Consider the following 22,439-nt stretch of genomic DNA (forward strand, 5'->3'; position numbering starts at 1 on the left):
GATGAGTTATAAAAATAGCTGTCTATAATTTTTTTGTGTGTGTGGGTGTGTTGTATTTTTCTGAAGTTGGAAATGGGGAGGCAGTCAGACAGACTCCCGCATGCACCCGACCGGGATCCACCCAGCATGCCCACCAGGGGGTGATGCTCTGCCCATCTGGGGCGTTGCTCCGCTGCAACCAGAGCCATTCTAGTGCCTGAGGCAGAGGCCATGGAGCCATCCTCAGTGCCTGGGCCAACTTTGCTCCAATGGAGCCTTGGCTGCGGGAGGGGAAGAGAAGAGACAGAGAGGAAGGAGAGGGGAAGGGGTAGAGAAGCAGATGGGCGCCTCTCCTTTGTGCCCTGGCCAGGATTCAAACCTGGGACTCCTACATGCCAGGCTGATGCTCTACCACTGAGCCAACCAGCCAGGGCCAGCTGTCTATAATTTTAATACCAGTCATCCTACTGGTAAGCAAAAGGGTAGCACTGTGAGGTTTTAAGTTATTGGTGCCACAGTTTAAAGCACACACTTGAGAACTAGTCCTCTATGTATAACACAAGTGTGCAGTTTACAAAATAACTATTTTTGTGCCAGGCACCTTATGATACATTATCTTATTTTATTCCTCACATCAACCTTATGAACTTTCCCCTCTCTGTTTATAGATGAGGAAGCAGGCTCTAGGTACAGAGCTAAAGAGTGGCAGAGGGGATTAAGTCTGCTTGATTTCAGAGCCCTTTGTGGGGATTGTAATAATATCATAGCATTCCCTGGAGCAGCACTGCCCTTCAGTGATGTTTCTGTGAGCCAAAGCCTCTGCAATCATCAGATAAACACCTCTTTTTATTTACATTAGTATTACAAAAATTATTCTCTATAACACACTAAAATATTCAGCAAAATACGATTTCAAACATTCTGTAAGAAAAGATTGTTCTTATTTTTGAATACCTAACTTCATATTCTAGACCCAAAGCAACAAGTATGACCATAGCAACCAGTGGGCAATCTGCCAAGTAAGACTGAGCTGGACAGGCTGGTCTTATTTACCAGTGGTAACCTCAGGGTCTAAGTATCTTTTGTGGAACCAAGTGTGGATACTCTTCTTTCTCATTTTGTAGTCTACGTCATCTCACTTGGTTTCTGCCAAAGACTGCTGTTTTTGTGGCACTTGGGCCTTGTACTGGAACTGCTCAGCTACAAATGTGACTCTTTTCAGACCAGTATTTAGCAGGCAGGGGCTGAAGGACAGGCCTCTAACATGTGTTTGAAGGACAGAACGCCCAGGCTTACAGGGCAGCGAGTTCATCCCGAGGCAAAACACATTGTTGGCAATCAAGCTTCTCCACTTTCTCCCGCCAGCTCCCTGTCCTGCCAAGGGCGGCAGGGAAAAGAGGAGTATGTATAGGAACTGCCAGCCTTGGGGGTGAAGTCACAGTGTGGAACCCTGAACTGTCTTGTTTATACAAATACATAATTTCACTGGCCTATATATTTAAGGTACAAAACTTTATTTTTATAAAAGTCAATTAAAACACTTTCCATTTTTGCATCTTAACATTGATTATGCAATCTCTTCAGAAGTTAAGGATTTTTAGAACACTGTTAAAACAGAGGTACAAGGGATACATTTAGAAAAGATGCCATCCTGAAACCTGTATAACTTTTGTTTACCAGTCATCCTAATTAATTCAACAAAATGGGGGGGGGACTCTAATCTACAACAGACAAAAATAGAGAAGTCATCTAGCCCCCACTAGCAAAGCCTGGGACTCTTTACCCCAGTTGGCTTTTTAGTCCCTATGGTCAGTGCTGTGTGGTGACTAAGCAGTGAGCATTCGTGTGGATAAGAAAACTGAGGCTCATTACTCTATAACAGTGCCCTTCTCGACGGGCAATTGTACCCTTTCAGAGAGTGCCTGGCAATCCTTGTCATGACTGGGGATGGAAGGAGGGGAGAAAGGTGCTACTGGCATCTAGTGGGCAGAGGCCAGGTTTGTTTCCAAATACCTACCATGCATAGGATGGTTGCCCACAACAAAGAATTATCCAGCCCAAGATGCCAACAGAGCTGAGGTTGAGAAATTCTGCTTGGAGTCCCACATCATGGTGGTGGTGGTGGTGGGTATGTGTGTGTATGTTTATCTGCTGGGGCCAGAGGTGTAGACTCAGAACCAATAATACTGTTAACCCACCAGACACCAGCGTCTGTTCTGACAGCCTGGCTGACCACACCATACCAGGAGGGCTATGCAGAATAGCCTGCCCTCTCTGGTTAGCAGAATTCAGGCAGTGATGGGAGATCACCCGGTTAGCTTCAGTCTGCTAGTCTCTTCACTCATTCATGTGGGCTTTGAAAGGCTGAGAGCTGAGGCACAATTAGAAGACTCCGAAGCTGTCCTTTCTTTAGGTTATAGTTCACAGGAAAAAATGAAGTATTTCCACAGCAGCCTGAGGTAAAGTGGGGAGCTGTTCAACAGGGATCAACCCTGAGGTACCAGTCACAGCCAAGGTAAAGATAATAATACTACCTGCAACCCTTCTCCCTCTTCAGGGCACACTGGTTGGGAAAGTGCCTAAAGTGCCAGAAAGACTAAAAACTTAAGAGTTTCTGTAGGCCCTGGCTGGTTGGCTCAGCAGTAGTGTCGACCCAGCACGTGGATGGAAGTCCGGGTTCGATTCCTGGTCAGGGTACACAGGGGAAGTGATTATCTGCTTTTCTACCCCTCCCCATTCTCTCTCTCTTCCCCTCCCACAGCCATTGCTAAAATAGCCCTGGGCACTGAGGATGGCTCCATGGCCTCCCCTCAGGTGCTAAAAAATGGCTCTGCAATGGAGCAGCAGCCTGGACAGGCAAAGTAAGGTAGGGGGCTTGCCAGGTGGATCCCGGTTAGGGCACACGAGGGAGTCTGTCTCTGCCTCCCTGTCTCTCACTTAATAAAAAAAAAAGTTTTTGTAGTTGTCACAATCAGTAGCAATTTATTGCAACACATGCCTGAGAAATTGTGATATTTTTGTTATCTATTTTTTCCACCTTAGTACACCTTAAAATCCTTTCAGTTTGTTTTTCTTTTCTTTTTTATTCAGTGAGAGAAGGGGAGGCAGAAAGACAGACTCCCTTATGTGCCCTGGCTGAGATCCACATGGCAAGCCCACTAGGGGCGATACTCTGCCCATCTTGGGCCATGCTTGCAGCCAAGTTATTTTTAGCGCCTGAGGTTGAGGCAATGAAGCCATCCTCAGCGCCCAAGGCCAATCTGTTCCAATCAAGCCATGTCTGCAGGAGAGGGGGAGAGAGAGAGAGAGAGAAGGAGAGAGGAGAGAGAGAGAGACAGAGAGAGACAGAGAGAAGTGAGGGGGGTGGGGTGGAGAAGCAGATGGGCACTTCTCCTGTGTGACCTGACCCAGAAATCAAACCCAGAACATCCATATGCTGGGCTGATACTCTCACCACTGAGCAAACCAGCCAGGGCACTTCAGTTTTTTTAAAAAAATTATTTATATATTTTTTAGTGAGACAGACAGAGAGAGGGACAGACAGACAGGAAGGGATAAAGATGAGAAGCATCAATTCTTTGTTGTGGCACCTTAACTGTTCATTGATTGCTTCCTCATATGTGCCTTACCAGGGGCTCCAGCTGAGCCACTGAGCCCTTGCTCAAGCCAGAGACCTTGGGCTTCAAGCCAGTGACAGTGGGGTCCTATCAATGATCCCAAATTCAAACCGGCAACACTGCTCAAGCTGGTGAGCCTGCACTCATGCCGGCGACCTCGAGGTTTTGAACCTGGGTCCTCCTATATCCCAGGCTGATGCTCTATCCACTGCACCACTGTCTGATCAGGCAATCCTTTCAGTTACTTATGGAGTGGAGACTTCATGTGATTCTTAAAGCCTGTAGTGATGGATACAGCATTTAATAATGAAATTAACAGACCCTATAATTTTGGAAAGAACTGTGGTTATGATACCAAAAAAAATACTGTTTGAAGAGAACTTAGAATTTTTCTCTACTTTGGTTATAACAGGGGTCTATGTGGAGAAAGCACAAAATAATAAAAAAAATTGATCTAGTTTACATTCTCTGAATTTTTTTTCCTTGCTCAAACAAAATTCCAGGAAACTGAATGAAGAGCGTATCTGAACGTTATGGGATAAAGTGAAAGAAAACGATCTTTCTCAAATATTTCTTCTTTTACTTTCAAAACCCAATTAGGCTTCCTTTTTCTATTCCAGCTCGGCCATTAATAGGTCTTCTCGTTTAGCGAGTTGTTTGCTATAGATTTCTTCCCCATTGTCCAGCTATGAAATTCAAGAAGTAGTATTTTATGCAGACACAGAACCCAGATCAGGAAAGAAGTCTGGACGATGTGAGGCAGCACACATTCAGCGAACTGCTAACTAAGTGAGGCGTTTACTCCATGCTACCAAAGCTTCTACAAGTTAGTTCTGGGTGATATGTATCAAACAGTTCAGAAGGTCTATTCTTGAACACTGGTGCAGTGCATAGGCCAGCTTTCCCACCGTGGCCCTCTTGTTGCCTTCCCTCATCAGCCACTTTTGGAGCATCTGGTAAACCTTCTCTTTCAATCCATCTCGCTCATAGTCGTGGTCAATTTCATCAATCTGAGACTCAGTGAAGCCCAGCTTACGGGCACACGGTTTCCAGGCCTTCCCCAGGTTTTCCCTGACCGGGTCCAGGTGTTTTTCAGTCAGGCTAGTGGTATTATCTGCCAAAAAGAAAAGACAAGAAGGCATCAAGCTGCAACTCATTTGAACACTCTAGTTTCCAACACTCGTATGAAGTGAAGAGGACCTGGTGTACAGTGAAAGAGAGAACTTCTTTAATTATATAGCTGTTGACTCACTGGATGATATTTTACATGTCTGCTAGCCCAATGGAGAAGTTTTTGTGAGTTTAACTAAGGAACCTCTTCCTCCTAGCAGATGCATCTCTGAGCCACAGCTGATGGTTTTGGGATTAAAACCTCTGCCTGACTATTCGGCTGTTTTATACAACCTCAGCCAGAGGCCCTATTTATATCAGACCTTCCTGATATAGATGGGAAAAATACCATTATTTTTTCCTTTTGGGCATCTTCCACTTACATCTGTCCAGAGTTACGGTCCCTTAACTCTTGATGCCCTTCATGCAACAGGTCACTTTCCTCTTAGTTCATCAGGGAAACTGAGCTCATCAAGTGCAAACCTACCTAGTCAATTACAGGGCCTTCTCCTGTCCTTTAAGGGACGAAGCACCTATGCTCTTCAAGGTCTATTTCCAGACTCATTCCTCTCCTGCACAACCGCTGCCTCTCTTCTACAGCCATAACCTCTCTTTCTACTGGTTCTTTCCCCTTAGGCCTTCACAAAAATCATGAAAAAGAAAACTAGTATAAAATAGCCACCACAAACAAACCACACTCCTTGATCTTCATTCTACTTTAGTGAGCTAAATATAAGAAAAAAGACATCTCATGTTTGCTCCTCAACCCCAAGCCGTTCCTCAGCTCACCCATGATGCGGCTTTTATCATCACCACTGGAAATCAGTCGTCCAGAAACCTCCCAAGATATTTAACAAACTTTGTCAATACCTCTCTGGGAGAGGATCCCTGGGTTTCATCAGCTTCTGAAAGATATCTCTGTCTTCCAAATATAGAAACCTCTGCTCTAGGTATTTTAAAGGGCAAGACCAGGGACTGGCAAACTATGGCCTGTGGACCAAAGCTGGCCTGCAGCCTGTTTCTGTAAACAAAGTTTTACTGGAACATGGCCATCCATGTGCTATTGTCTGTGGCTGCTACTGCCCTACAATGTGAGCTGAGTAGTAGCAACAGAGACCTCAGAGCCAATGAAGCCTAAAATGTTTACTATCTAGACCTTAATAGAAAAAATTTGCCAATCCTATGGTTAGGCAAGAAGTTGGGTCCTTAAATCACATTGTTTTGGGCCATGACTGCTTTTCCCAGGTTGTGTTTTGGGATTTAATGTGATGAGCCTGCATAGTGGAACCCTGTAAGAGGAATTCCTCATTTTAATTATGGAGGTGATGTTGAGGGCATCGTGTCCCATAGCTTACACAGTGTCCCAAGAATTACAAAATTCTTTTTGATGGAGACCTGAAGGAGCTATCTCTTCCAGGTCTGAGTAGTAATATTAATGATGATAACACTTTTATAGATCTTACTATGTTGCACGCAGTGTTCTAAGCTCTTTTTTTTAAGTGAGAGGAGGGGAGATATAGAGATAGACTCCTGCATGTGCCCTGACCAGGATCCACCTGACAAGCCCCCTCCTGGGTGATGCTCTGGGTCTATCAGGTTCTGTTGCTCCACAACCTAGCTATTTTTAGCGCCTGAGGCAGAGGTTCCATTGGAGCCATCCTCAGCACCTGGGCCAACTTGCTCAAACCAATTGAGCCATGGCTGCAGAAGGGGAAAATGGAGAGAGAGCAAGAGAGAGAAGAGGGAGGAAAAGGCTGGAGAAGCAGATGGTCACTTCCCCTGTGTGGCTCTGACTGGGAATCAAGCCCAGTACATCCACATGCCAGGTCAATGCTTTACCACTGAGCCAACTGGCCAGGGCCTGTAAGCTCTTTATACATATTGACTCATTTAACTTTCACAACAATCTATGAATTCAATATTGTAATTTCCCCCATATTAAACATAAATAAACTACAAAGAAATTATACAGAAATTGCTCAGAGATTTTTAAGAGGAAAGATGGGACAACTTTCAAAGAGAATAATCAGACAAGTTTTAGGATTCCACTATATCCTTTTCCACAAGTAAGCTCAAGGTTACTAGACAATGGGTCCTTAAAGGGCATCTTACCAAAGATTTCTAGATACTTAGAATATGGCTCTTTCAAGTTCATGTGCGTGCTGTCCAGTGATGGCGAGCTCATACCAATCTCCATATAATTATGGTCTCCAATCTGAATGCCAGTACTGTTGGACATGCAACATTTTGCAGACTCATCTGAATAGAGATAAATACACAGATAAGTACACCTAAGTTGGAAATATGATGAGAAATATAACACAGAAAGGGGCAAGGCTTTACTCCAAATGTTTAAGTTAATTTATTTATTCTGTGCCACCCTCTAAGGTTTTCTTTTTAAATTATGGCTGAACCACCTCACATCCATTAAGATGGCAACTATTATTATTATTTTTTAAGTGAGAGGAAGGGATATAGAGACAGACTCCACATGCACACTGACCAGGATCCACCCGCAACCCCCATCTGGGGCTGATGCTCCAATCAAGCTATCCTCAGTGCCCGGGGCTGATGCTCAGACCAACTGAGCCACTGGCTGCGGGAGGGGAAGAAGGAGAGGGGGAGATGGAGGAGGAGAGAAGCAGATGGTCACTTCTCATGTGTGCCCTGACCGGGGATCGAACCCGAACGTCCGCACGCTGGGCTGACGCTCTATCCACTGAACCAACTGGCCAGGGCCGGCAACTATTATAAAAACAGAAAATAACAAGTATTGACAAGATATGGAGAAACTGGAACCCTTGTGCACTAGTGGTGGGAATAAAAAGTGGTGCTGCCACTGTGGAAAATAGTATGACAGTTCCTCCAAAACTTAAAAATAGAATTACAATATGATCCAGCAATTCCACTTCTGAGTATATACCCCAAAGAATTGAAAGCAGATTCTCAAACAGGTATTTATACCCCCTTGCAGCATTATTCAAAACAGCTAAAAAGTGAAAGCCATTCTAGTGTCCCTCAGTAGATGAAAGGATACACACACAATGGAATATTACTCAGCCTTAAAAAGGAAGGAAATTCTAACACATGCTACAACATGGATGAACCTTTAGGACATTGTACTAAGTAAAGTAAGGATAAATACTGTAGGATTTCACTGATATGAGGTACCTACAGTAATTAAATTCACAGACAGAAAGTATAAGGTTGGTTGCCAGGGGCCGGGAGGAAAGAGAAGAATGGGGACTTATCAAACTTATTGTTTGACGAGTATAGTGTTTCAGTTTGGGAAGATAAAAAGTTCTAGAATTGGATGATGGTGATGCTAACCTGACAATGTGGTTTTTTTCATCACAAGTGGTAGTCTTTGGACTATGGAAGATAAGTAAAAATATCCAAAACTTATTTCTTACCTTCAAAAAACAGCAAGCAAGTAAAAGATACTTGCATCAGAGATTGGGTATAATAGGAGTGCTGTGATTCAGGTGAGAATGAAAGATGCCTACTAGTTACAAAAACCTATAAACCAACACTTGTAGGCAGATGCACCAAATCCTACCCAAACTGAAATATGCCCAAGCCAAGTGGTCTGATGGAGACTACTCCATGGTGGCAAGTTCCATCTGGCAGCTGAGGACTGAACAACTTGCCTCTGGTTACCTTATAGTCTACGACAGCTGTTTTATTTTCAGAGGAAAATAAAGATAAGGTTGGACTGAAAGGCCTGTTTACCTCTTGATGTCAGGGAGATGAATGGAATTGTGGGTGTGTTTCCCAGTAAGTTGGTCTCAGGCACTGGAGTCTTATGTTGGCTTGGCATATGGTTGGGATTTATCCCATACCAAACTCCGGCACCTACTGTTCCCGGATAACCATGCAGATCATACGATCCATTGTTCCAGACGAGTATTTGGGGTGGGCTGGTCAGTCCATCCGGTTGGTGGACTGCATTACCATGACTGGCTGCATTGGAAGAAGCCAGGCCTTTGACCCCTGGGTTCTGAACAGCCTCATAAGACCTTGGCTGTGCAAAAGGGTCATGGGAGACCCGCCGTTTCCTCTCCTCTTCTCTGCTGTAAGCGACACTCCGCGCAGGCTGTTTTGTTTGCTTGTCCATGCGACATCCAAAAAGATGGTAGTTGGCCTCCTCCTGGAGTTTACTCTGCAGGGTGAGCTCATTCTGCTCCTGCTGGTGCTCTGCAGAGGGGGCGAACCAGGACTCCTCCACGGGACCCATCCCGAGTCCCTGGGAACTATGCAGGGAACCGGGCTGTTCTGTGGCTGAGAAAAAATGATGGACACTGGAGAAAGTTCCGTCACATACTACAAAGTAAAATGAAGCCTGAGCCCCAAAATGAATCTGTAGCTCAGAGTAACACTGAAAACTTTGAGAACAAGTGAAAAGCATTCTTTAGATAGTCCTCTTCTTTTACATGTAACCAGTAGGGGCCCCTGTGTAGCAGTGAGAGAGCGCTAAGGAAAGTATACCAAGCGACAGAAAAGCGGTGTCACAGGAATGACCAAGGAAGAAAGGGATTGTGTTGCAGTAGAGAAGGCAATTGTCTCCTTGGTTGGTAACTAGGGTTGGAAACTAGGAGCAGTCGCTCTGTGCTAATCACTTTCCAGGGATTCTTCCACTCTTTAAACACTCTGTATGAGCAGGGCAATGACCATGATTTGATGGATCAAGTTTAAGAGGTTTAGTGATTGGTCCCTGAATAGATAGCTAAGTTGATTCAAAACCCTGTACTCTGTCTTCCCTTTTGTTGTGAGGGAAAAATAGTATCCTTGCTTGAACCTGAGACCAACCACTATGCTTGTACTCCGAGTCTAGTCATCTCTCACCTTCTCAAGGACTTTGCTCCCTCACATACCCCCTTCCTTTTCCTGAACTATCACTTTCTCCCTATCAGACATATTGGACTCTTGCGTTTCAGAAACTTTATGATTTTGGTGAACTCAATGCTACTTAACATTTAGAATATATGTACCTTGATTCCGAATATATATAAATTCCTTTAAGGCAGATGTTACATTTTATAGCTTCTTCTGTTTCTCACTTGGTTGCGAACAGTATTTTAGAGAGCTGATTGCATGAATGGGTGAATAAGTTAACAGGCAGCTTTTTGATCAGAGTATAAGTTACCTGAATTTGACCTGCTTGGAGGTATTGCTACACAATCCATTTGGAGAGACTGCATTCTTTTCACAAGTTCACTTTGTTCAGGACACTTGTTCTATAACAAAGAGCAAAACACATATTTTAGTAGATAGCAGAAGACAGTCAGTTGCAGGAAATTATTACAAAATTTCAGAAGGGAGAAATTTCACATAGCTACAAACAGTCAATATCAAAAAAATAAATAAAAATAAATGTTTTGCCCCACTAGCCAAAATAATCTTTAAAAAGAAGAACAAAGTTAAGAGTATTTACATTTTCTGGTTTCAAAACTCACTACAGGCCCTAGCCGGTTGGCTCAGTGGTAGAGCGTCGGCTTGGCGTGCGAGAGTCCTGGGTTCGATTCCCGGCCAGGGCACACAGGAGAAGCGCCCACCTGCTTCTCCATCCCTCCCCCTCTCCTTCCTCTCTGTCTCTCTCTTCCCCTCCCGCAGCCAAGGCTCCATTGGAGCAAAGTTGGCCTGGGCGCTCAGGATGGCTCTGTGGCCTCTGCCTCAGGCACTAGAATGGCTGATTGCAGCAGAGCGACGCCCCAGATGGGCAGAGCATCGCCCCCTGGTGGGCATGCCGGGTGGATCCCGGTTGGGCGCGTGCAGGAGTCTGTCTGACTGCCTCCCCATTTCCAGATTCAGAAAAATACAAAAACAAAAACAAACAAACAAAAAAAAACCCAAAAACAAAAAACAAACAAACAAACAAAAAACCTCACTACAAAGGTACAGTAATCAAAACTGTGTGGTATTGGCCTAAGGACAAACAGTCCAAGAAGACACAATGAAGAACCCAGAAATATCCCTTTACATATATGGTCAATTTATTGTGGACAAGGGTGCCAAGACCATTCAATGGGGGAACACTGAATATTCACATATAAAAGAATGAAGTAAGATCCTTACCCTTAAACATATACAAAAATTAACTCAAAATGGATCAAAAACCTAAGCATAAGAGCTAACATTATATAACTACACTGCTCAAAAAATTAGGGGATCAAGGAACGTGCAGATTCTCCAGTACTTTCAGCCTTTTGTATAGTGCACTTTCACCAATGAAATAAAAGTTGGTTTTGCATCTCATTTGCATAACTGAACAATTTTCTTTGACTTGTCATTTGCTTTTCTGATGTTCTTGTTTAATAATAAAAAATATCAAATGCTTTTGTTTATTGCTTTATATTCAATTTGAAATATCCCCTAAATTTTGTAAGCAGTATATTAGAAAAAAAAATAGGAGAAAAGCATCAAGACACTGGATTTGACAGTAATTTCTTGGATATGACACTAAAAGCATGGGCAACAAAATAAAAATAGATAAATTGGTCTACATCAAAATTAGCACCGGCCCTGGCCGGTTGGCTCAGCGGTAGAGCGTCGGCCTAGCGTGCGGAGGACCCGGGTTCGATTCCCGGCCAGGGCACACAGGAGAAGCGCCCATTTGCTTCTCCACCCCTCCGCCACGCTTTCCTCTCTGTCTCTCTCTTCCCCTCCCGCAGCCAAGGCTCCATTGGAGCAAAGATGGCCCAGGCGCTGGGGATGGCTCTGTGGCCTCTGCCTCAGGCGCTAGAGTGGCTCTGGTCGCAACATGGCGACGCCCAGGATGGGCAGAGCATCGCCCCCTGGTGGGCAGAGCATCGCCCCATGGTGGGCGTGCCGGGTGGATCCCGGTCGGGCGCATGCGGGAGTCTGTCTGACTGTCTCTCCCTGTTTCCAGCTTCAGAAAAATGAAAAAAAAAAAAAAAAAAAAATTAGCACCTTCGGTGCTTATCAAAGGACATTATCAAGACAGTGAAAAGACAACAGGAAAAAAAATATTTGCAAATCATATATATCTGATAAAGGATGAATATCCAGATTATATAAAAAATTCCTACAATTCAACAACAACTAAAAAATCAAACAACTCAATGCAAAAATGGGAAAAGGGTTTAAATAGACATTCTTCCAAAGAAGATATACAAATGGTCAATATGTACAAAAAAGATGCCAAACTTCATTAGTCATTAGGGAAATACAAAACAAATCTGTCATGAGATATATACCACTTCACACTCATTAGAACGACCACTTAAAACAAAACATAAAACCAAAACCCAGAAAATTAAAAGTATTGGTGAGAACATAGAAAAACTGGAACCCCTGTGCACTGCTGGTGGGAATGTAAAACAGTGCAGCCATTGTGGAAAAGTTTTATCATTCCTCAGTGTTAAATATACAATTACAGAACCTAGTAGCTCTACTCCTAGGTACATATGACAGATAGAAGATGAAAACCCCAGAATCCATCAATAGATGAATGATCAAATTGTAATGTGTACATACAATGGAGTATTATTCAGCCTCAAAGAGGAATTGAGTTCTGATACAGGCTATGTGGACCTTGAAGACATTATGCTAAGTTAGTGATTTTCAACTTTTTTCATTTTATGGCTCACATAAACTAATTAGTAAAATTCTGTGGCACACAAAAAAATATGTCTTTTGCTGATCTTGATAAAAAAAAAAGAGGTATGTTGATTCTTTCGCACCAGATGGCTATTGTTGTGTTGGCTGTTGTCATATTTTTTTTTAATTTGACAGTCTAATGCAGGGGTAGTCAACCTTTTTATACCTACCACCCACTTTTTGTATCTCTGTTAGTAGTAAATTTTTTAACCACCCACCAGTTCCACAGTAATGGTGATTTATAAAGTAGGGAAGTAACTTTACTTTATAAAATTTATAAAGCAGAGTTACAGCAAGTTAAAGCATATAATAATAATTACCAAGTACTTTATGTTGGATTTTTGCTAAGTTTGGCAGAATAAATCTTTATAAAACAACTTGCTATAGTTAAATCTATCTTTCTATTTATACTTTGGTTGCTCTGCTACCACCCACCATGAAAGCTGGAACGCCCACTAGTGGGCGGTAGGGACCAGGTTGACTACCACTGGTTTAATGGAAAAGAGGTCAGTGGCCCAACTAAATACTCAGGTATTGCATTTTAAAACTTTTTGTGGAGAATAAAAAAAAAAATTCTTGTGGCATACTGGTGTGCCACAGCACCATGGTTGAAAATTGCTATGCTAAGTGAATACATGAGACACAAAAAGACAAATGTTGTGTGAGTCCCTCTCTATGAGGTACTTAGGATAGGCAAATTTGTAGAGACAGAAATTGGAATAGAGGTTATCAGAGGCTGGGGAGAAAAAGAAATGTGGAGGTTTTGTTTAATGGGTATAAAGTTTCTGTTTGGTATGAAAAAAAAAGGAAATGGATACTGGTGATGGTTGCACAACACTGTGCATGTACTTAATGCCACTGAATTGTATTCTTAAGAATGGTTAAGACAGTATATTTTATATTATGTATCTTCTCAAAATAAAAAAGAATTGTTTCCCTATAAAAGTAATACTCATTACAGAAAATGTAGGGAATTATATTTAAAAAGAAACTTATATATTGCACATTCACTCAAAGAAAAAAAACATTTTGGCATTTTCTTCAAGTTTTTTTTTTTCTAGTCATATTTATATTTTGCTCCTAACAGACTGCAAGCTACATAGAGGAAGGTGGTCAAAAATATTCACTGAATGAACATATGAGTCATTTGGGGGAGACTGACAGAGGATATTGCTTTCTATTTAACATGATAAGCATTTTTATGTTGTTTTAATTTATAAAAGTACTTGTTTTCTTTTTACAATTTTTTTATTATACAGAATATATAAGTACAAATTCTTTTCTAAAGACACAGATTGTACAGAATCACACAGAACAACACTTTAAAGTTGTTTCTTCCAACCCCTCCTATCTTCATTACCTAGAGGTGATCCTTATTCAGAGTATGTTGTTCATTTTCATTCTCTCTAGGTATTTGCCTATATATTCTGGAAATACACATATAAATTCCAGAGGGTGTATATGTAAGATCAAAAGGATCATACTCTATTGTTTTAACTTATTTTTTTGCTAACAAGGCTTGACAATCTTTCTGAATCATTGTATGTTAGTGTCTACATCTTTTAGATGTCTATATATTCTGTAGTTTCAATGAATCATAATTTAGTATATCTATTTATGAACTATTTGGTTTGTTTCCAATTTTTTTACTCTCAAAAACTAAGGTGTAATGGACTTAATCTTGGAGCATACATGTGAGTAGGATAGACTAACAGAATTGCTGTAAAAGTTATGTGCTTGTGAAAGACTGGTAGATGCTTCTTTTCTCAATAAACTTCACAAACTCACACTCTCAACCAGTACTGCATGGGGATGCCTGTTATTATGCATTTTCACCAACATTTGATATTACCAATCTTTCAAAAATGTTGGCCTAATGGATGAAAATTATAATCAATTCATTTTGCTTTTCTCTGTTTGTGAGGCCGTCTATCTTCCAAACTTTATTGTCCATTGATGGATTCATTTTGTCATATTTTATTCAGTATTTTCACATCTATATTGAGATAAGTCTGTAGTTTTTCTTTCTTGTATCTTTTTTTTTCAAGTATGGGAATAAAAAGATATGCTAGTCTCATAAAATGAGTCTGGGAGAGCCTCCTCTCCTCTATTATCAGGACAAGCTTTAAAAAGATTGTAATAATTTATTCATTGAATATTTGGTGGAAGTAACTGATGAAGCTATCTGGTTGTGGAATTTTCTTTACTTTTTATTTTATTTTTTTAAGTGAGAGAAGGGAAAATAGTAAAACAGACTCCCACATGTGACCTGGCTGGGATCCACCACACAGCCCATCTGGGGACGATGCTCAAACCAACCAAGCTAGTTTTAGCACTTGAAACTGATGCTCCAACCAACTGAGCTATCCTCAGTGCCCAGGCCTAAAGCTGGAACTAATCAAGTCATTGGCTGGGGGGGGGGGGCAGGGAAGAGGGAGAGAAAGGAGAGAGAAGCATATGGTCACTTCTCTTGTGTGCCCTGACCCTGAAAATCAAACCTGGAATGTCCATACACCAGACCAAAGCTCTATTCACTGAGACAACCAGTCAGGGCCTGGTTGTGGAATTTTTTTTGTGGGAAGAATTTTCATCACTGACTCCATCTTTTGTAATGGTTATAGGAATATTCAGGGGTTTTTTGTTTTGTTTTTTTACAGAGACAGAGTTAGAGTCAGAGAGAGGGATAGGTAGGGACAGACAGGAATGGAGAGAGATGAGAAGCATCGATCATCAGTTTTTCGTTGCGACACCTTAGTTGTTAATTGATTGCTTTCTCATATGTGCCTTCACAGTGGGGCTACAGCAGACCAAGTAACTCCTTATTCGAGCCAGCAACCTTGGGTCCAAGCTGGTGAGCTTTGCTCAAACCAGATAAGCCTGCGCTCAAGCTGGCGACCTCTGGGTCTCTGAACCTGGGTCCTCCGCATCCCAGTCCGATGCTCTATCCACTACGCCACCGCCTGGTCAGGTGGAATATTCAGGTTTTCTAACTCTATCTGAATCAGTTTTGCTAAATTATACTTTCTTCTACAAATTTGTCCATTTTATCTAAGTTTAAAAATTAATTAGCAAAAAAGTTATTCACAATATTCTCTTAATACCACTTTGATGTCTATAGGAGCTGTAGCGATGCCTTCTTATTCATTACTTCAGCTTCTTTCTGTTTTCCTTGACCAGTCTTAATTAATTGATTTTATTAGCCTTTTCAAAGTACCAATATTTAACTTTTTTGATCCCCTATTAGCTGTTATTTATATTATGTTCTTCTCTTATTGTTTACTGCTTTGTATTTGCTCCAGGTTTATTTTGCTATCTTCTCTAGATGAATGCTTGCCAAATTTATTTTCAACTTTTTATATATATATATATGAATGACTATATTTTACCAGTAAGTATTCTTTTGGAAAATATGTAAGTTTAGAGCAGCGGTTCTTAACCTGTGGGTCGCGACCCCAGCGGGGTCGCCTAAAGCCATCAAAAAATACATAATGTATATCAGGTATTTACATTCCGAATCATAACTGTAGCAAAATTAGTTATGAAGTAGCCACCAAAATTGTTTTTTGGTTTGGGGTCACCGCAATATGAGGAACTGTATTGCAGGGTCACGGCATTAGAAAGGTTGAGAACCACTGGTTTAGAGTGATGTCAGAGAAACGGCGCCATGAGGAGCGCTACCAATAAATCTCCCCAAAATTTCAACAAGTTCTTCAACCAGAGACAGAAAAATGTATCCTTGGAGCGTCTGGAAGTCCCATACGCTGAAAATGAAGGTATGATCAAGCTAAAAATTGACTAAATATATAATCAACCCTGTAGGAAATAAGATGGAGAAAGGAACACTCTGCCTTCCTCACTAACCTGTGCAAGGGCTGCTTTCACTTGGAACTGAGATAGAGGGCTAAGGGTGTGGAGGGAGCCAGGCTGTGGCACAGATGTCCAAGCCAAGGAAAAAGTGTGCCTGCGGCGACTTGGCCAAAGTGAGCTAACGCCCGCGCCGGACCCGGCAAAGACGGGTGAGCAGAAGTCGCCATTAGCCCCGATATCCTGGTCGGCGAGCGCAGACAGTGTGCAAGAGGTTCCTCCTAGCACCCCGGGAGTGGGCATCTGAGTTCCCGGACAGAGGGGCAGAGTCAGAGGCCTTTGCATGGGCTGTGACCAGAGTCTCGATGTGGTCCCTGCACCCTGAACAGCGGCATGCGGGGAGTGCGTGAAAGCGAACTTCCCTACACCTGAACTTCTCTGGGTCGGCAGGGCACCTCACCCAGCCATTCAAGTTAACATCCCTGGGAAGAAAAAATACGAAAGCATTAGGGGGAGGGGCACAAAAGTAGCTTGCAGTCTGTCTCTGGAGCAGAGCTATGGATCTAATCGCTGAAATTAGCTTAACCCACAGTCTGCTCACCTCCCAACTGACCTACGGGGCTCTAACTGACAAGATGTCTCTCAGTTCAGCGACCTAAGACAAGAGGCGTGATATGTTTGAATGCCTCTTGCTATGCACGTAGGGGTGGGGGCAACTTCTGATTGGCAGAGCTTTCATACTCAGGGCTATACGTTAAAAAGAGGGATTTGGCAGCTTTTAAGACATCCTGTTCTGCAGGCAGCAACTAGGGCATCTTCTTCCCAGCCAAAACAGATTACAAAGTGCAAAAAACCTGGGGAGAGTGGTCCCACAGAATGCTGAGGCATACTGGACACGCCTGGAGGCTCATAGAAAGACACCTTGAGAGCAACTGGCTCCCAGCCCTGCCTGATTACGCTGGTGGCTCTGACTGAGAGAGCCTTACCCAGAGCCCTGTGCAGAGTAGGGATAGAGCGGGGATTTTCCAGCTCTTTGAGCCTCTTACTCTCTAGGCAGAGGCAGCAGCAACCTCATACCTGGATCATCAGGCTGCTAATTCAGGAAGGAGAGACTAGGAGAGAGGCTCCGGAAAAACGGACTCTCTCATTGTTGGAGCCTGAAAATGCTAACAAGCCTCGACTACCAAAGAGACTGAAGCCTAATATATGACATCGCCATAGAGACTTATCAACTGCAAATCTCTACCTAAGTGTGCCACAGGGGCAGAGCCTGGGGTACAGAGTCACTGACCAGGAAGAGGGAGAGGAAAGAAAAAGCAAGAAGGTAACCTCTCAAAATCAAGAAAAATCCACAGATTTTATAACTTTTTTCATTTTTTTTTTGTTTCTTTCATCTTCTTGTCTTAATTATTTTTTCTCTTCCACCTTGGTCCATTTATTCTCTGCCTGTCTTATTCTTTCCCCTTCTTGAACTCTTGAACTACACTACCCATAAGTGTTACATCTCCCATTTTCTTTCTTCTTCCTTTCTCTCTATGAGGGTTACACTCCAAACCCTCTCTCTCTCTTTTTGTTCTTTTTTCTTCTTTTCCTTTTCCCTTTTTTCTTTTTTCTCCCTATTAGTTTTTCTTTTCTCCTTTACTTTCCCTCTCATTCAATCCTCAATCACGAACAAATTATTTTATTTGGGACTCAAATTTTTTTTCTTTGTGGCATTTTCGGTGCTTTTGACTTCACTTTTTAACTCATTAGCATTCCCCCCAACCCCGGCTCTCCATTCTACCTAGTTTTTGCTCCATTTAATACAATAGTAATTTTTTTTCCTTTTTCCTATTTCCCTCTTATCCTTCTCATTATATCTCTTAGTCAACCATCACTTACAAGCAAATCATTTTATTCTTGACGCAAATTTTTTCCTTTTTTTGCATTTTGTGGGTCCCTAACTCATTTTTTGCCCCTTTATCACTTCTCCCCAATTCAGGCCCTCCATTATAGGTAGTTTTTGTTCCATTTAACACAATATAATTCACAGTTCATCACAATATTTTCTCAAGGCAGAGGGAAGAGAAGATAAAAAGAGAGAAATAATAAATTTTCTTTTTTTTTCTTTCCATTTTTTTCTTTTTTTTTCTTTTTTTCTTTCATTTTTCTGAAGCTGGAAACAGGGAGAGACAGTAAGACAGACTCCCGCATGCGCCCGACCGGGATCCACCCGGCACGCCCACCAGGGGCGACGCTCTGCCCACCAGGGGGCGATGCTCTGCCCATCCTGGGCGTCGCCATGTTGCGACCAGAGCCACTCTAGCGCCTGGGGCAGAGGCCACAGAGCCATCTCCAGCGCCCGGGCCATCTTTGCCCCAATGGAGCCTCGGCTGCGGGAGGGGAAGAGAGAGACAGAGAGGAAAGCGCGGCGGAGGGGTGGAGAAGCAAAATGGGCGCTTCTCCTGTGTGCCCTGGCCGGGAATCGAACCCGGGTCCTCCGCACGCTAGGCCGATCTTTTTTTTACTTTTTATTATTTATTAATTCTCATTAGTGCTATCAACAAAACCACCCTCAGATGCCATTACGGAAGAGGAAATCGAATACCATGGATACAAAAGAAAGAGAGGTAACACAGCTAGATGAGGAAAAATCTATGGAGAAAAAATTTAATATATTGGAAACCTTGGAGCTATATGACAGAGAATTTAAAATAGAAATCCTAAAAATACTCAGAGATATACAAGAAAACACAGAAAGGCAATTTAGGGAGCTCAGAAAACAACTCAATGAACACAAAGAATATATTACCAAGGAAATTGAAACAATAAAAATAAATCAAACAGAGATGAAAAACTCAATTCATGAATTGAAAAACGAGGTAACAAGCTTAGCTAATAGAACAGGCCAGATAGAAAGTAGGATTAGTAACATAGAAGACAAGCAACTTGAGGCACAACAGAGAGAAGAAGAAAGAGACTCAAAAATTTTTAAAAATGAGAAAGCCCTACAGGAATTGTCTGACTCCATCAAAAAGAATAACATAAAAATAATAGATATATCAGAGGGAGAAGAGAGAGAAAATGGAATGGAGAACATATTCAAACAAATAATAGATAAGAACTTCCCAAGCCTGTGGAAAGAACTAAAGCCTCAAATTCAAGAAGCAAACAGAACACCAAGTTTTCTTAACCCCAACAAACCTACTCCAAGGCACATCATAATAAAGATGACACAAACCAATGACAAAGAAAAAATTCTCAAGGCAGCCAGGGAAAAGAAGAATACAACATATAAAGGAAGGCCTATTAGATTATCATCAGATTTCTCAGCAGAAACTCTATAAGCTAGAAGAGAGTGGGCCCCAATATTTAAAGTCCTAAAAGAGAGGAACTTTCAACCAAGAATACTATACCCATCAAAGCTATCTTTCAGATATGAAGGAGAAATAAAAATATTCACAGATACAGAAAAGATGAGGGAATTTATCATCAGAAAAACCCCACTCCAGGAAATACTAAAGGGGGTTTTCCAACCAGATACAAAGAACAAAACAAAACCACAAGTAAAAGCTCCAAGAAGAACACAATAAAACCAAATTAAAACTGTGACAACAACAAAAAAAAAGGGGGGTGGAGAGGACGGAGATTAATAGTAGCAAAGGATGATGGAGTGCAGAAGCACTCATGAGATAGTGTACTATAATGAACATGGTAGGTACTCTTTTCATTACTCAATGGTAACCACCCTTGAAAAAACCACCACAGAAGCACATGACTTAAAAAAGGTAGCAACAGAGGAAAGAAGTATGGAATACAACCAAAAAAAAACATGATAGGCCCTGGCCAGTTGGCTCAGTGGTAGAGCATTGGCCTGGTGTGCAGGAGTCCTGGGTTGGATTCCTGGCCAGGGCACACAGGAGAAGCGCCCATCTGCTTCTCCACCTCTCCCCCTCTCCTTCCTCTCTGTCTCTCTCTTCCATTCCTGCAGCCAAGGCTCCATTGGAGAAAAGTTGGCCCAGGCGCTGAGGATGGCTCTATGGCCTATGCCTCAGCCGCTAGAATGGCTCTGGTTGCAACAGAGCAACACCCCAGATGGGCAGAGCATCGCCCCCTGGTGGGCATGCTGGCTGGATCCTGGTCAGGTGCATGCGGGAGTCTGTCTGCCTCCGTGTTTCTAACTTCAGAAAAATACAACCCCCCCAAAAAAATGATAGAAAAAACAAAATAGAAGAATCAAACAAGATCCAAAACTAACAGAAAGCAATTTAAAAAATGGCAATAGGGAACCCACAAGTGTCAATAATTACACTGAATGTAAACTCACCAATAAAAAGACACAGAGTAGCAGAATGGATTAAAAAAGAAAATCCAACTGTATGCTGCCTACAAGAAAAACATCTAATCAACAAGGATAAAAACAAATTCAAAGTGAAAGGCTGGAAAACAATACTCTAAACAAATAACATCCAAAAAAAAGCAGGTGTAGCAATACACCTAATAATGCTGACTACAAGACAGCAAAAGTACTCAGAGACAAAAATGGTCATTTCATAATGATTAGGGGGACACTGAATCAAGAAGACATAACAATTCTTAATATATATGCACCAAACCAAGCAGCACCAAAGTATATGAAACAGCTACTGACTGACCTAAAAACAAAAACTGACAAAAATACAATCATACTTGGAGACCGCAATACACCGCTGACAGCTCTAGATCGTTCATCCAAACAGAAAATGAATAAAGATATATTGGCCTTAAACGAAACACTAGAGCACCTGGATATGATAGATATCTACAGGACATTTCATCCCAAAGCGAAAGAGTATACATTTTTCTCTAGCGTACATGGATCATTCTCAAGAATTGACCATATGTTGGGCCACAAAAATAACATCAGCAAATTCAGAAAAATCGAAATTTTACCAAGCATATTTTCTGATCATAAAGCCTTGAAACTAGAGTTCAACTGCAAAAAAGAGGAAAAAAACCCCCACAAAAATGTGGAAACTAAACAACATATTTCTAAAAAATGAATGGGTCAAAGAAGATATAAGCGCAGAGACCAAAAGATATATACAGACAAATGAAAATGACAATACAACATATCAGAATCTCTGGGATGCAGCAAAAGCAGTAATAGAGGGAAGTTCATATCACTTCAGGCCTCTATGAACAAACAAGAGAGAGCCCAAGTAAATCACTTAATTTCACACCTTAAGGAACTAGAGAAAGCAGAACAAAGACAACCCAAAACCAGCCAAAGAAAGGAAATAATAAAAACCAGAGCAGAAATAAATGAAATAAAGAACAGAAAAACTATAGAAAAAATTAATAAAACAAGGAGCTGGTTCTTTGAAAAGATCAACAAAATTGACAAACCCTTGGCAAAACTAACCAAGGGAAAAAAGAGAAAGGACTCATATAAACAAAATCCAAGATGAAAGAGGAGAAATCACCACAGACATCATAGAGATACAAAGAATTATTGTAGAATACTACGAAAAACTATACGCCACCAAATTCAACAACCTAGAAGAAATGGATAAATTCCTAGAACAATACAACCTTCCTAGACTGAGTCATGAAGAAGCAGAAAGCCTAGACAGACCAATTAGCAGAAAAGAAATAGAAAAACTATTAAAAACTTCCCCCAAAATAAAAGTCCAGGCCCAGATGGTTATACTAGTGAATTCTATCAAACATTCAAAGAAGACTTGGTTCTTATTCTACTCAAAGTTTTCCAAAAAATTGAAGAAAAAGCAATACTTCCAAACACATTTTATGAGGCCAACATAACCCTGATACTGAAACCTGGCAAGGACGGCACAAAAAAAGAAAACTACAGACCAATATCTCTAATGAATACAGATGCTAAAATACTAAACAAAATACTAGCAAATCGAATACAACAACATATTAAAAAAATAATACATCATGATCAAGTGGCATTCATCCCAGAATCTCAAGGATGGTTCAACATACGTAAAACAGTTAACGTAATACACCATATCAACAAAACAAAGAACAAAAACCATATGATCTTATCAATAGATGCAGATAAAATACAACACAATTTATGTTTAAGACACTCAACAAAATGAGTATAGAAGGAAAATATCTCAACATGATAAAGGCCATATATGATAAACCATCAGCTAACATCACATTAAATGGCAGAAAACTGAGGACTTTCCCCCTTAAATCAGGAACAAGACAGGGTTGTCCACTCTCTCCACCCTTATTTAACGTGGTGCTAGAAGTTCTAGCCAGAGCAATCAGACAAGATAAAGAAATAAAAGTCATCCGTATCGGAAAAGAAGT

General features: G+C 41.5%; 1 protein-coding gene across 6 annotated transcripts in view; it reads right to left on the minus strand.

The window, feature by feature from the left end:
- Positions 1-807: 807 nt before the first annotated feature.
- RIPK1 (receptor interacting serine/threonine kinase 1) overlaps positions 808-22,439 on the minus strand; it is a 57,582-nt gene continuing 35,950 nt past the window's right edge. For all 6 annotated transcript variants that reach the window (XM_066268504.1, XM_066268503.1, XM_066268502.1 and 3 more), the window contains 4 exons: positions 9,853-9,943; positions 8,439-8,987; positions 6,819-6,965; positions 808-4,710 (listed from right to left, as the gene is read on the minus strand). In XM_066268504.1, the coding sequence (XP_066124601.1) occupies positions 4,424-4,710; positions 6,819-6,965; positions 8,439-8,987; positions 9,853-9,943 (1,074 nt within the window). In that variant the 3' untranslated portion in view covers positions 808-4,423. The remainder of the gene's footprint in view (positions 4,711-6,818; positions 6,966-8,438; positions 8,988-9,852; positions 9,944-22,439) is intronic.

This window comes from Saccopteryx bilineata, chromosome 3 (assembly GCF_036850765.1).
Source record: "Saccopteryx bilineata isolate mSacBil1 chromosome 3, mSacBil1_pri_phased_curated, whole genome shotgun sequence".
Classification (NCBI taxonomy): domain Eukaryota; kingdom Metazoa; phylum Chordata; class Mammalia; order Chiroptera; family Emballonuridae; genus Saccopteryx; species Saccopteryx bilineata.